The 15,776-nt window shown below is 35.8% G+C and overlaps 1 protein-coding gene across 2 annotated transcripts in view; it reads left to right on the forward strand.

Annotated features, from left to right (window-relative positions):
- NHLRC2 (NHL repeat containing 2) overlaps positions 1-15,057 on the forward strand; it is a 34,642-nt gene extending 19,585 nt beyond the window's left edge. The window contains exons 6-12 of one of the 2 annotated variants that reach the window (XR_011048008.1): positions 1,369-1,468; positions 1,943-2,174; positions 2,636-2,758; positions 3,829-4,038; positions 5,169-5,394; positions 7,097-9,115; positions 14,986-15,057. Coding sequence is in view for 1 of the 2 variants with exons in the window: in XM_068398892.1 (XP_068254993.1) it covers positions 1,369-1,468; positions 1,943-2,174; positions 2,636-2,758; positions 3,829-4,038; positions 5,169-5,394; positions 7,097-7,362 (1,157 nt within the window). In the remaining variant the exon portion in view is untranslated. Of the gene's footprint in view, positions 1-1,368; positions 1,469-1,942; positions 2,175-2,635; positions 2,759-3,828; positions 4,039-5,168; positions 5,395-7,096; positions 14,855-14,985 lie in introns of those variants that run through there. The other variant, XM_068398892.1, reaches the window with a different exon arrangement.
- Positions 15,058-15,776: the final 719 nt, after the last annotated feature.

The raw sequence follows: 15,776 nt of genomic DNA on the forward strand, positions 1-15,776 counted from the left end.
TGCTTTTATTTTGAAACTCCAAAATTAGGCAGGGCCAGGGGAGAGGTATCCATTAGATTGTTTGCAGGAACAGCTATGAGATGCATAATGTTTTATAAGTTCATATGAATAAAAAGTTTCTGTGAGCAATTTGAAGGTATTTTTCTGTTGACTGACTAATAGTTATTCCAATACCTGATACATTAATTTAGAAAAACATTTTAATGTTCTCTCTGACTAGATGGGACTGTTGTATACAGTGTGCATAGACTAGTATGGTGTTAGAAAGATAACAGTGTCCCCATTGTAATGCAGGTTTTAAATGTCAACTTTCTGTTCCTTAAGATTTTCAGAAAAGGCCAAGATGAGTAAATTTCTTTTGGTTTTGGATTGTTGGGGTTTTTTTAATGGTCTTTCACAACTTGCCTTCATGCATTCTTTCTTATGCTGTAACGGGATATGTTTAAAGCTATAGAGCACTTATATGTTCTTCTCTTTCCATTTGTATCATTTTATTTGTGAAGTATTATCTGGGCAAGCTTTGTGTAATTTATAGATTTGGATTAGTGAATAGTAGTTTTATACTTTGAGTTGAAAAAAACTAGATGCTTGACACATACTTGAACACTTGATCAGAAGGTCACTGTTCCACAGATCTACATCTTGCATTTGTGATACCATATGTATATGTGCATAGGGAGTACAACTTGGAAACCGGATGGTTAGTGCAGAGGCACATTAGTAATTGCCCACATCCCATCTAATGTTTGAATAAACAGCAGTTGTTGCTCTCCAGAGCAAAAGTCTACATGACACACAAGCATCAGTTACTCTTATCTTAAAAACATTATGTACTCTGTATATAATGTAACAATGGTACTGCCATGGTTATTTCTCTCAAAACCTGTAAACAGCTGCCAGTAGTTTTTTGGAATACCTAATTTTTTCACTAGTGTAGTAAAAAAAAAAAAACAACACACATCCCCCACACCCCCAAAACCATGCTTAGCTAAGTTATGTACATATTTGTTGGCCAGCATGAATCCAAAAATAACAGGTGAAACACGGACCCAATAGCAAAATGTTGCAAAGAGCAAATCCCATTTGAAGTATTGCCTTTATCAGGTAGGGATATTAAAATCACAATTTTTATATCCTTGGGAAGAGAACAGAAGAAAAGTAGCAGAGTTTTTGGTAAATGAAAGGCATTCTCTCTATATCCTTCTCATGCTCTGTTTTTTGGTTGTGGGGTTTTTTTTCTTCCCCGTGGCAAAAGGTGAGCTCACATAGGGGCGACAGCCGGGTTGGTTTGTTGATTTCTTTGTTTTCTAAAACATTCTCAAAGTGGTTTTTTTTTTCATCTGTTTTTTATACATCCTTTTTTAAAAGTTTCAGGGACCCAGAAAGATGATGTTTTATGGATAGCAATGGCAGGCACTCATCAGGTATGGGCACTGATGTTGGAAGGTGGAAAACTACCAAAGGGAAGGTAAGAAATCATAATAAGAGACATGTGAAATTGCTGTTTGTCTTGATAAACAGCTTTCAAACCCCAAAGAGAAACATAATTGAATTAAACTAAAAATAATTTTTATCGACTGTACTTAGCTTGAAGCTTGCTGCTTCTGTTCAGACTTAAAAGGCATGTGTCCTTTAAAGTCTGCCTGCTTTTTCCCACATCTGTTAGATGAAATGAAAGATGCTGCTTTTGCTATAAAACTATGACTTGGTAAGGTGTATTCATATAATTGAATGTTACTTTTCATTGCATTTGCTGAATTATATAGTGATGAATGATACACTAAGGTGAAATAAAAGTTACCACAAAAGCATTGAATAATTCCTTGTGCTGCAGTACAGCTGATTTTATAACTCACAAGTGCTTGTTCTATAGCTTCTGTTTATGCATAATGTCCGAAGTATTTCAAATTAATTCTTGAACTTGGGTACTATTTTCCTTTAGTGATTTAAAGCAAGGAGTCTGCCTTCGATTTGCTGGGAGTGGAAATGAAGAGAACAGAAACAATGCATACCCGCATAAGGCAGGCTTTGCACAGCCGTCGGGTCTTTCCCTGGCTTCCGAGGAACCATGGAGCTGCCTTTTTGTAGCGGATAGCGAGAGCAGCACTGTGCGAACCATCTCTTTGAAAGACGGAGCAGTGAAGCACCTTGTAGGAGGAGAGAGAGATCCATTGGTAATCACTTCAAACTTCCCCACACTGCCCTACTAATATTCCTCAAGCCTGACCTGGAGGAACCACTTTTGGGGTGAGAGGGTAAATCAGTTTCCGTGGCCATCAATTTCTTAACTTCAATGTTTGGAATGCAAATGTGTGCCAGTTGTGACATTCAGGTTGTAGTGCAGATTGTTGCTCCTCAGATAAGAAATTACTTCACTTATTTTTAAAATAGCCAACTTGATTCAGCATTGTGCGGTCATTAAAGCCAGCTGGATTCATATTGATAACTTAAATGTGAGAGTTTCCATTTCCATGGTTAGCATCCACACTTCCCAGTTTCCAGTATCCTTGTTGTGAAGTTGCCTTGATTTTTTTATTCCTTTTTATGTCAGTGAATTTCCATTTAATTACAATCATTTAAATTCATGTCAACATTGAATAATCAAATGTATTAATTTAATAAAATACATTTTCAGAATTTGTTTGCTTTTGGTGATGTGGATGGAGCAGGCATAAATGCAAAGCTGCAGCATCCCTTAGGGGTAGCATGGGACAAGAAAAGAAAACTGCTCTATGTGGCAGATTCCTATAATCATAAGGTAAGCATATAATAGCTTGTTATATACAGGCTTTGCAATTTTTACTACTATTAAGGATTATTTTACGAACATAGATTGTGCTTGATTCAGTTAATCTGAGGAAACCAATGGTACGAGTTCCTTAGTGGGTTCTTTTTCTTTCCTTCCTTCCCTTATGGGTCCTTCTCTTTACCTCTGTTCGCTGTCACATGCTGCTGTGGCAATATGATGGTCCCTTGGCGAAGGTGAATTTGAAGTGCCGAGTTACAGTTAAGACTAAAGACCCTTTCCTTATATCTTCCTGAAGATGCTGAACTAGAGCAAAAGAGCTAGGAGTGCTTAGTCAGGAATACTGCAGGTTTGATAAAACTGTGAGAACAAGAGGACTTGCTTTTTCCTTAACAAAGGCACCCAAGTTTTGAGAAGAAGCATTGTGGGTTGCCTCCATGGAACTCTGAGATAAGAGAGATTGTTTTGCATGATTGTCCTTATGTGATGTTGTATAAGCTTTTATGTCTAGAAGGTTGTTAACTGTACATTGATTAAATGCATTAAAAGAAGTAAATTGTTTTAATTTGAAGAATAAAGTATATAACACTAAATGCTTATTGAAATTTATGTGGCAAATGAAATTCTGTTTCAGGTATTGTATAAAACATAAACTTTTTCGCTATTACTTTAAGAAAAAAAAACCTCATCTATTTTTAGAAAAAAAATTATATAGAAGTTAGCCTGCCAGTTTTGTTATGCTCTTAACTATTTTGCAAGTGTTTCCAGAAAGCAACAAACAGTAGAAAAACAAGCGTTTCAGCATACTTTTATACCAGAGGAGTAGGTGCCTTTGAAATTATGAAAGGGAACACTGAAGAGCAAAGGAAGAAGTGAAGTCCAGCAGGGAATGGAGGCAGGGGGGAAGATGTGACATGTCATTTGATAAAGTATGGTGACTTACCTTCTAGGACACACACTTGGTAGCTAAGGTACTCAAAGTTAGTGCTGGCTTCTGAAAATGTGGGACATAAGATAATGCAGAACTACTAAATCATGTTGGGTTTTTTTCAGAAAAGTTTTTTTGTGTCTGTTTGTCTTAGATTAAGGTTGTAGATCCCAAGACGAAGAACTGTGCCACCCTGGCAGGCACAGGAGAAGCAAGCAATGTTATTGGTTTCAGCTTTACACAGTCAACTTTTAATGAACCTGGAGGTTTGTGTGTTCAAGAAAAAGGCCGCTTGATGTATGTTGCAGACACAAATAATCATCAGATTAAAGTGCTGGATTTGGAAACAAAAATTCTTTCCATGGCAAGTAATACTTCCTAAACAGACTGATAGTGGTGTTTCTTGATATAAATTACTATTACAGACTTTGTCAAGTGGTATAAAAATCATATAGCTAATAAACTTTTTGGGTACAGTAGCTATATTCACAGAATGTTTTGTGATTATCTGGCAAATAAACGTTGCCTGTTAGCACAGTTATTGAAAGCCTTAGTCTTTGGAAAGGCAACTTCTGCATGAAAACACGAAGTGATGGTTCTCCAGAAAAAGATAATACAGAAAAATGAGTTATTAAAAAATACAGTGCAGGTTTTCAGTATGAAAAGCATTTCATGAGCACTTTGTAACAAGTGGAAGTTGAAATCGATTACCAACTCCTGTAATTAAGCTGTAAGAGATGATTTTGGGAAGTCAGTGACTTAAAGCAGGATACATAGCAGGCTTCCAAGGTGTCAAATCAAAACCACTGTCATAATTGAGTGCTGCTGTATTTGCTTATAAATATGAAGGCAAAACAAATTCGTGCTCCTGTATGTCTTACAGTGGCACTATGTCTTAATGTTTTCATATATATATACACACACATATATATATGCCATAATGGTCCAACTATCTTCTTGTATGTTTCTTGCATTTAATATTACATGATCTTAATGTGCGTTTAAATTTTCACATCATATGACGTGTTGGTGGCTTTTCTGGGAGGTGACCCTTTACTTTACTGTGCAATCTCCATGGTTAAAATCTTGGATTTTATTACCAAAGCATGTAGTTTACCACTAGATTACAAGAAAATACCTATAAATTTTATTTAAGGTAAAAATATAATGCAGCTGTTAAAATTTTAAATTAAAGGCTGCTCTAAGTAGTGGATACTCTAAAGTAGTTGTAGATTTTATGGTTTTAATAGTAATATTATTTTTATTTGGATTAATCAGTTTTATCTTTTTAATTTTAAAAAATCATTTTGTCCTTCCCTTTTTCTTTGTTGTTGTAGTAGCGTTGCACTGTCAGAAAGTTTGAGTCCATTAGCCATATTATCATGTGTTAGTTTTCCTACTACACGTCAGCTTTGAAACTGTGATTGTATTGTGAAAGCCTATTTGTTTTCAGAACAAACAAAAATAAGTATTTTGTTTGATTTCCACTGATAGTTGCCTATCCTGAATCCAGAAGCATGCGATGTTCCAGATAACCTGCCTGTGCAAAAGGATAAGATAACAAACCTTCCAAAACTGCCTAAATCTGCACCAAATATTCAACTTCCTTCACTAACTGTAGCTCCTGGCCAGACAATTCAGTTTTTATTAAAGTTAACGCTTCCTCCAGATTCAAAACTGAATGAAGAAGCACCCAATTCCTGGTTTATCACAGCAGAAGGTAAAGTGCCTGTATTGTTTTATCAGTTGAACAGGAGTAGATAAGATACAAAGTGGGTTATATCATGACATGCCTGCAATACGAGGGATCTCAGCGTGATGAATCAAAATGTCCTTCCCCGTCCTGTGTTCCCTTTTGACCTCGTGATGCCATACATGTTATTTAGAGTTGATACATTTAACAGCTGGAGTACAAAGATTAAAAAAAAAAAAACACCTGATAGGCTGCTTTTTGCTTGAATTAATACATGCTGTGTTGTTTTCTTTTTATTTAACTTTCTTGGAACAAGCCACTGGTAGGGCTTGCAAAGGTACTGATCCCCCTTAGATGCTTGGCCTCTCCACTCTGTCTCTATGAACAGCTTATTCCAGCCCTACCATCTGTTTCTGAGAGAAAGCTCACCATGAAGATGAAGGATATTCCTGAAAGAGATTCCTATTTTTTTTTGCTTTTGTCTCTTCCAAAAAGTATTTGAGGTACCTTTGTACCTAACCACTTTGAACCTACTTTATCCTAATTCATATTTGCATATTTCTGCTTTTAAAAGCAGTTAGCAAATACTGTACAGGCACTGCAATTTGTTTATATGCCTCATGATTTAAAGTAGTTTCTCATTCCAGTTTGTGCTTTTGGAGTGCAAATAGACTATTTCCAGGGCAGTCAGCACCCTTTTTGGCCTACAGAACCTCCAAATATTGTTGAAGTAAATATATATGTGATAGCTTCAAGGGTTAGTAAAATTACAGAATCACAGAATCATTTTGGTTGGAAAGGACCTTTAAGATCATCAAGTCCAACCGTTAACCTAACACTACCAAATCAACCATTAAACCATATCCCTAAACACCACATCTAGTCATCTTTTAAATACCTCCAGGGATGGTGACTCCATCACTTCCCTGGGCAGCCTGTTCCACTGCTTGATAACCCTTTCCATGAAGAAATTTTTCCTAATATCCAATCTGAACCTCCCCTGGCGCAACTTGAGGCTGTTTCCTCAACGGAGAATGTAAGCAACCTAAACTCAACAAGTCATGTCAAGCTCATAAATTCTAGGGCCAACCTTTAGGTATTTTCTGAAAAATGTCAAAACCAGCACTTTGTTCATCCCACAGTAAAATACAGGGTACAATGCAGTGAGCTGGGTACGTTTATTGTGCAGTTCATATACTCTTAAATATTTAAATCAATGTGAAACTCAAGTTGTGTTGTAACAGTCAACGTGAACATTGCTAAGTTGCAGCAACCCACTTGTAAAACCAACGCTTCTCTTTGGAAATGCCATAATTTACCTGCAGTTTTATGCATTTATGGCAGGTATCTTACCTGGAGTACTAGACCTCTGATACAAATGTATAGCAGTCCGTTATTTAAGGATTTTTGCTTGCATATCTCAGAATAAATTTTAATAGAGCATATAGGACAAACTGCAGATCCATTGCATTTAAGTAAGATGTACTGTATATATACCTATAGTTCTGAAGCAAAGTTATGGATCTCTCCATCTTTAAATATCTGCTAAAGAGGCATTTGTAAATTACTTTTTCTTTGTCCATGACTGAAAAAATCAGGAACGAAGTTTCCCCTCATGTTGCACATGGAAAGAAAGTCCATGTTGTCCTATAGGTAAAATTAGTGTTTTCTGTAGGTTTCGGATGTGTTGTTAAATATCCTAATGATAAAACTTGTTCTTCTTTTACAGATAATGCCTGGTTGCTTCAAGGACAGTGTCTGTCTGGAGAAATAAAGGATGTTTCCTGTCAAACTGTCATTCCATTTCAGTTACCCAGGAGCTGTCTGTCAGCTGAAGCTCTCCTGGCTGTCAAAGCGTGCCTCTACTATTGCAGCACAGGTAGCAGTGCCTGTATGATGAAAGGAATCTCATTCAGTCAGCCTTTACGGATAGCTAGTACCAACCAAGGCAGCTTGACTCAAGTTGAACTGATACACACGTTTTTAACCAACTAACCCAAAGCCAGCTGATTTCATACTTTATTTTACTCTCTGCCATTTCTGTAGGAGAAAATACAAATAGATAACTTTTCTCTGCTTTTCATTTTCCTGCAGCTTATGACAAAGCGAAGAAATAATATACTTGGTAAAATGAAGTAGAGTTCCCTACAGCTTAACATGAAAGTTTATTGTCACAACCTCATTTCATTACGGTAGTAGGAATAATATTGTAATACTCTAGACTCTGTTGCCAATTCTGAATATATTGGGTGTATGCCATTCTAAGCGAGGAGCAACAATTTTTAGAGTCCTTTTGAAAGAACAGGTGTTACTTTATGATGTTACTGTAAGAAGTTCTTTGCACTGCACATACTGTTAGAATAGCTAGATCATTTTGGACTAACAGTTACAAATTCCTTTTGTGCCCTTATTAAATTTTAATGGAATGTCAAAACTAAGAGTTTCTTTTTGCAGGCTGTAAAAGAACTATCTTGCTTATTTTTCTGTAATGACATTTATGACACATGTATTTTGAAAATACATCTTAAACTAGGTGCAGCTCTAATTTTATGCAAACTGAGTGTTTTGCTTAACTAGATATGACCACCTTATATGAAGGGCATAGTTTCATGGAAGAATTTCTGTGAAAACAAGTGTTCAAGTTCCTACAGAAGAATTTCATGCTAATCTCTAACAAAGAATGTGCCTCTCTAATGTGTATATATATGAATTAAAAAAAAACACAAAACCATGCTGGAGTTTTTTTGATACATGCCAATTTACATTTTTTAGTAATTGGTAGATAATGGTTGAATATCTAAACTGCAAAAATTAAATGTCAACCATTTTAAGCAGGGTGAATCACTTTCCTGCTTCTATGATTTCTCTGTAAAGACTTGTCTGAAGACTTCTGTATTGCAAATACATAATATTAAGAAGAATGTTATACTCTTGAAGGCTGATTCAGGGTCTTTTGAAGTCACTGTTAGTCCCCTGATCTGTAATAGTGGCCACTGAACCAGAACTGTATATTTAATAATGGATTATTCACATTCTCGTTTAGAGGTTCTGAGCTTTTACTAGAAAACTGGTAACCTAATCTTTGAGTAAGGTGCTTTAAAACTGTATTACAAAACTCTGCCTTTGGTGTTAAGTGTTTTGCAAGTAAAATTCCTTCAATTTGCCATAGTAAGAAGCAGGAATACAGGAGAGGGTGCAAGTTTTTTACTTGAACTGGAGGAGCTTTCACAGTGCTTAAGTGGTAATTGGATTAGGCTCTGTGCTCTGGTCATAAGGATCAGTTCTGAGAAGATTATTTTGTTTGAAGATAGTATTTTAACATATATTATAAAGCACAGTAGTGAAAGAATTTTTATATAGTCTTTTCTAAAACAATCACCATTGTTCCTGACAGCTGTCAGTAAATCCCAGTATGATTTGTTGCTCTTTCTTACTTGAAGGCTGACTGAAATGTTGGTTGTGAACCCAAGAGGCTTTTGTTTTAAGGGAACCATATGGACTGGTGTGGTTTTTCCTTCCATTGAAATGCCAGTCTGTGAGTTCTCTGTAGTACCAGAAATGGTTATCTCACCTGTCAGCAAGGCAAGGGCTGAACTATTATTTTTCTTGTGTTTGTTTTTTAAACAACTTTTCTAATGCAGTGTTTCGGCTCCTTTGGGTAAGCCTCTCAATTCTCACATGCCATTTTGAAGAAGGAGAAAGCTTTACTACTATGTTTACAGATTGCAAATGCTGTGGAAGGATGAAGGTAAAGAAACTGATTTGGGCATTTATCATTTTTTACACTTTAATACAACTCACGCTTTCAGAATTTTTTGTTTGTTTGTTTAAGTTTGGATAGTAGCCAGGGAACCTTAGATCAGCTTCCAGCTAGCCCACAAATTTTCTGTTGCTGACTGAAAAAAACAAGCATTAGTTTCAGAAGTTCAGAATATCGAACCAAACTGTTACAGTTATCTTGAACATATAATTCAGCAGATGGATTTTTTCCTCTCATTTTCAACTAGAATATTATATTTGTCTATTTCAATTGGATGAGATCATCAAATTCTGCCTGTATTCAAAAAAAAAAAGTCAAGAAATCTGTTTTCTTATTGACACTTTAATTAACGTATTGCTGTAGGGGAAAGACTGTGTATTCCTAACTTTATTTAATATAATGTGTAATGTTTAAATATAGTATTGTAGATTGTTTTTTATCTAAATGTACATATAAAAGTGTGTGTTTAAGTGTCATATCCTTTTTGTTTTCAAGTTTTGAATTTTAGTCACTGTAAACCACTATAAACTTATTGGAAAAGGTTGATAGTAGGCAGTAGGAAAACTGTTGCATAAGCATCAAGCGGAAGTCCAGGATCAAATTGTAAAAGACCTTTAAATATTTAGTTGTAGCCAAATTTTAAACAATTGTATTTCAAGGAAAACAGTTTCACCTTTACTAGTGAAGAGCGGGAATGTATCTATTTGAACCAGTTTTTTCTTTATCTTTTAAGTCCATGTCTTGGGGCAGATGAGTGAATCCTATATAAACTAGAGGAGTGGGGAGTGGTATACTATATCTGTATTACTATTACTCTTTCTACAAAGCCTCAGAGCATTCCTTGCTACTGCAGTGTAATGGGTTTATCCTAAAGGAGAGGCAGAAGGTGTGATGCCATCTCAAAAAGACACACAACCCACCTATTTACAGAGAAAAGCTGCACGTCCCAAAATGCTTTCCCCTTGCATCCAGTAAGTCCTAAACCCTTTTAGGCAATAACCCCTTCAGTTTGTAAGGGAGAGCTGCTTTTCATAACTCATCTTAGTGGGTTTCATGCAGGGACACTGGTCTAATAATTTTCCTTCATCATATTAGAAGCAGCTGGTTCTCAGTGTGCTCCAGTTCTCCCTGATGAGGTTACTGGGGTTCTTCTGCTCCTCACTCAGTCTGTGCATCCATTGTGATTGGCCTTTAATCATATAGCCTAGCACTATGTTTTGTTTGTCCAAGGAATAGCATACACATTCCTGGAGTCACTCCTGTTTCACTTGTGGCATACAGTCATTTGAATGTTCCATAATTAGAAAAACACGGTTTTTAAAGGCTCATGATGTTTAGGGATGCTATTTCCATTGCTTCCTCCCGGGTTTACAAGATGCTCCTACAGTACAGCTACAAGTGCCATAAATGTAACCAGACAGGCAAACAAAATAGCATGTACAAGGTACAGAAATTTATTTAAGTACCAGAAAGCATCTTCAAAATATAATTCAAGAAAATAGAAAATGTTGCTAAAAAATCAGATATATTGATGACTGCTGTCTCTTTGTATGGTAATTCAGTTTATTAGTGGTTCCTGATATAAAAATTCTAAGCAGACTGGTATGGCTCAGCACTCCCAAATTTGTATCTTACAGTAAAAGTATGCAATTCAAGGCCTTTTCAAAACATGCCTTTCTGCTGAATTTAATAGGTTTTGCATCAGCCCTTAATAAAGTAATAAATTACTATAGCAAATCTCTAAAGTATATCGGTCATGGTTGTATTGTATAATGGAAACAAGTTCAGTGGCATTTGCAATTTTTAGTTGTAGTGTTTGCTTTTCTGGAACAGCTTTTGGTTTTGAATGAATATATTGATAGTTCCATGAGGTGTTTTTAGAAATTTTATCTAATTACAGTACAATATTCTTCATTAGATTAGGAAAAAAGATAATGTGGTTCCGAAGAGGGACCATAATGTGTTTTAATATCTCCGTCATGTTGTTCGAATTCAGTAGTATCTTTCTGTAGTTTGTTCCCTTCTGTTGAAGGAAGGGTAGGGATGCTGACGGTGTAAACCTACTGATGGGCACATATTTTATGCATATATTTTTAGTTGATTCCTTTTTGTGTTCGATTCTCACATGTCATTTTGGGCTTTTCTACTGGATGCACTTCTTCATAGTTTGCGTTTTGCCTCTCATGTCTTCCACTTGTAGAGCATGATGTTTGTATAATGCTGTGGTAATATCACGATACAAAGCAAGTACAGACCAGATGAGTAATACGTGAGGAAGTTTTATAGCATCATGTAAATGCCTTATCTGTATAGCATCAGAAAAGGTGCATATGGCTTCCAGTACATTGTATATGTTCTTAATGCACTTTTTTATACCAATGGGCAAATCTTGTAGCTCAAACCATGGGTAAAACTATTTTTTGTGAGAACATCGAGAAAAACATATTCCTTATCTCTTGCTCAGAGGAGGGGGATGATCAGAATGAAGTGACTTCCCTTCTCGTGCAGGGGCATGTCCTTCTGTTCCTTTAGTTATTGACTATTTATTTTAGCAGAGAGAGTTGTATTATTGACCACAAATTCTCTGGAATTTTTGATTCCTAACAAGGTTTTTTACATACATGGAAGCTTTAAGTGTCTGACTTTGTAGAGTTATGAGTGGTATATCTAGTTGAAAATGGCTTATGGTTTAGCAGACAATAGCAGAGATTTATGTTCATTCTTATGATCTGTAATTTTTTAAAATCTCCTATTCGTTAAGACTTACCTCAATGACACATTGCAGCTAAACTCCCATGGAAGCATGTTCGTAAACTATGTATTGTAACTCAAAAGTAAGTTTTCTTCCTTGTATACTGTGCGAGAGACACTGTGACACGTGTATATATGTCCTTCAGGCTGCAGTTGTGCTACCTGAGGAGAATTTGCCATGCACAGCAGCTTATCAACCACCCACAGTAACTCTCCACTCAAATCTGCCAGCGCAGTTGTTCACATAATAATTAAAATTACTGATTTATGTTAGCAAAGATTTAGTATTTAGAATTAATCATTATCATTTTCATTGAAATTGGTTTGTCAGGGATTAGAGGAGCTTCTCTGTCCCAAGCAGGGAAAGTATAAGAATGGTGACAATTCGTTGGAGACAGTTGTTGAAAATGTGAGACCTGGTTATTTTTTAATTAAACCACCACATCCGTCTTTGTATTCTACAACAGATCATGAATTTAGAAAGGGTATTTCTAATATTTTACATTTCATTATGTTCATATAACCAAATTTGACTACTGTCTTCCATCAGAAGCAGCTGTTCTTACATTTTGCAGTTTTTGTACTATCATATGTAAAATCGCTTACTCTCATTAAGGATGAGGATCATTCTTGTTAAAGATTCAGCACACCTATGATTGAGTTTCTGAGTTTATCTTCATTTCAGCTTCATCAAGCTTTATACTTACGCAGCTACTGTCAAAATTTTTACCTTTACCTCTGGCCCTGTCCAGTGAGGTCCTGAAGTTGTTTCTAGATCTCCCAGAGCATCCCATCAAACTCAAGTAGCCTGTGCAGGGATTTTGATGGCTCTTAGTTTCGGGAACCTTTGATACTACAAATTAAATACTTTGGCTATTAGGTGATTTGAGAGATACCCCAGTTTGCTATCTTGTTGCACATTGTGATTAATTCTTTTCAGAGTGTAACACATTTTGTCACAGCTGAAAAACTAGAAACCTTGGGTATAAGTTGGGGAGTGTTTGTGCAGCTATAATTACTTATTCTTTAGTGTACCTCTTTGTTGGTCCATTGCTTTCAAGTATACTAGAGAACTTTTTGTCCAATCGCAGGCCCTAGGGCTAAGCAAAAGAATTACTAATATATTTCAAGTCTCGCCTAGTTCCTTTGAAAGATTGACAATTTTGAGCTGAAGAAATGCCACTTGTAAAAATCTGTTCGTAAGTCTACCTTAATTTAATGCTCTGTACTCAACATGCCTCAGAAGAATAATATTCCACACTGTATATTTCCCCTTTTGCCTAAGTATTTAGAAACTCAACCCAGCTGTCCATTATCAGACTTGATAGAAAGCAAGATAACGATTCCCAGTTTGATCTTACATTCATGTTTTTTAAGAATAAGAGCTTGTTTTTCAAACTTTTGATTAAACTTAAATACTTGGTTTTGAACCATGCATTCAAAGAATCTGTCCTGAAAGTTTCCTATATCAGATAACTGGCTTCCAGATTTTAAAAATTTAGAATTGATAGTAGAGGAACAGAATTGCTAAATGTTTTATATTTTGAATATTTAACTTCAAAAGTATCCAATTTCACTTTTAAAGGAGAATTAAGGTGATTAACTTTCTCTTCTATAAATCATTACCATTAATGTACCGTTAATCATTTTATCGTTAAAACCTGTAGTGGATCTTTGTGATTTTATTAAGAAATTAATAAAGAAAAATAAAGTAGTTGTAAAACTGCTACTGGGTGAAATCCAGGTGCTCCAAGGTTAGCAACAAATATCTTTAGGGCCAGTAGTTCAGCCCAGGGTGACAGAAATTCTGCATTTTCATTACATCGTGATGGCTGAAGGAAAAAATCAGTGCCTTGCATAAAAATACTTGAAAGTGTATCTTTACAGAAATGTTGGAGTACTGATTGAAATAAGGTATTTGACCTTCATGATTTGCAAGTTTCAGGGGGTTTTAATTCTGTACTAATTCTGAAACTGTGAAGAGTTTTCCTTCTTCATGTTTTTGAATTAAGCTGAAATTAAGGTGCTTTTTGTTCAAGCTGCTGTTCTTGCAAAGTACTTTAAAATGCTTTTTTCACAGTCTTGTGAACCTACTTCTGAAACTATTGTTACCTCTTTTGTACACTTCAAAACAAACTTGGCAAGGAGGTTTCAAACCATGATGTGAATGAGATAGAGAGCAAAACATTCATTGATCTAAAAGGGTGAGGATGATGCTTCTTGGTATTTGAGGGGTGGAGGATTGGTCTTTGGTTTTGGTTTCTTTTTTTTTTTCCTGTTCTACAGATCAAGAAAGATTCTTTAAATGGCAGAGGTTTGTGTGTAGAGGCAGCTACGACGGGTCAGGTTCTCTCACTGTGAAACCATACAATTTCATTTAGGTTCTGATGCTGGGATGTCTAAAAATCCCAGCAATATAATACTAGTGAAGAAAGTCACATATGAGTGCTTAACACCTGAATACATGTCTCCAATATGGTTTAAGGGGAAAGACAGGGTTTGTTTTTTTTCTTCCTTGAGAACTTCAGTGTTGCTTTGTGGACGTTGGAATATTTTTGTCTGCTCTTTGGGATACTAAACCTCTGGTTTTCCATTACATGTGATGCAAGGCCTTTCAAATATCTGAACATTTAAAAGATATGTTTTATGTTTGTTGCTACAAAATATGTGAAGAACTAAAACTGAAGGCACTTCATCTACAGCTGATGCAGATTGCATAAATTCTTCACATACAGCATTGCCTAATAACGTTCTTAAAAATATTCATGGATTATGATCCTTTTTAAGTAAAAGGTAAATGTCCTGTAATATTATGAGAACAAGTAAATACACTGTAGAAGAAATGTCAGCCTCAGATATCAATTCAACAAATAAACAGTGATTAAAGAATGTATTCTTTCTCCTGTGAAATCTCTTTCTCCTTGTAAAGCTTTTTCATGGAAAAATAAACATTAAAAATTTTATCTTTTCTTTCAAGGCTGGGTTTGTCTGTCTATCTTTATATCAATGTAGATATGGAAGTTATGAAATGCATCTGCCATAAGGGGTTACAGCTTGATTAAAATCCTTTAATTAACAAGTACTATTAGTTTCACACTCTTCCACAGGGCTCTGCAGTCGCAGGTGTCAGCTGGCCATTCAGTGACCCAAGAGTTGATAAAACAGCGTGCAGTCGTGAGGACTCCCCAGTTTCATTGTTAACACGGTGGTCTGGAAACAAGAGATCTGGTTTTATTCCATGTCTGCACATAGGAGAGGTGAGAAATGCTGTACTGCATGAGTCACTGACTGACTGTTTTGTAGCCTTGAGTTTATTGCAGAGATCCTAGAGCAAGCTTAGCTACTGGAACAGATCTCGCTGCATTGCGCTCCCCTTTGAAGCACTGTTAGCCATATTAATGTGGTTAAACTGTGCCACAATTTGCAGTATGTAGGTGGCTGTTTAATAATTGTGGTTGAACCATATTTAACAGCAGCGTCTAAAAAAATAATTGTTTTAATTGTTCTATGTGGATGACAGTTTTGCGGCTTTGACTAAGAACATACGTATACAGAGTACTAATACAGGCTTCTTGTGTGCACTGATACAACTGAGGACTGATACCAACACACCTACGAAGATAATACCTTATTTATGCTGCTCATCATGTTTTTATTTATGTATGTAATGATTTACATTAATGAAAGCATCGTATGCCAAAAATTCTGGCGTATTTACTATAGGTGGGCCCTGGCAATAGTAGTGTAGCAATATTGTTTTGTTTTTCCTTCTTGCTAAAGATCATTCCTCATGACTGTTTATCCATTCAGATATTTAAAACATCTATACATACTACTTATAAAAAGTCAGCTTTCTTTGATTTCCATTCAGAGTAAATGTACTCAGCTTAGCCATATG

Source organism: Nyctibius grandis, chromosome 4, assembly GCF_013368605.1.
Source record: "Nyctibius grandis isolate bNycGra1 chromosome 4, bNycGra1.pri, whole genome shotgun sequence".
Classification (NCBI taxonomy): domain Eukaryota; kingdom Metazoa; phylum Chordata; class Aves; order Nyctibiiformes; family Nyctibiidae; genus Nyctibius; species Nyctibius grandis.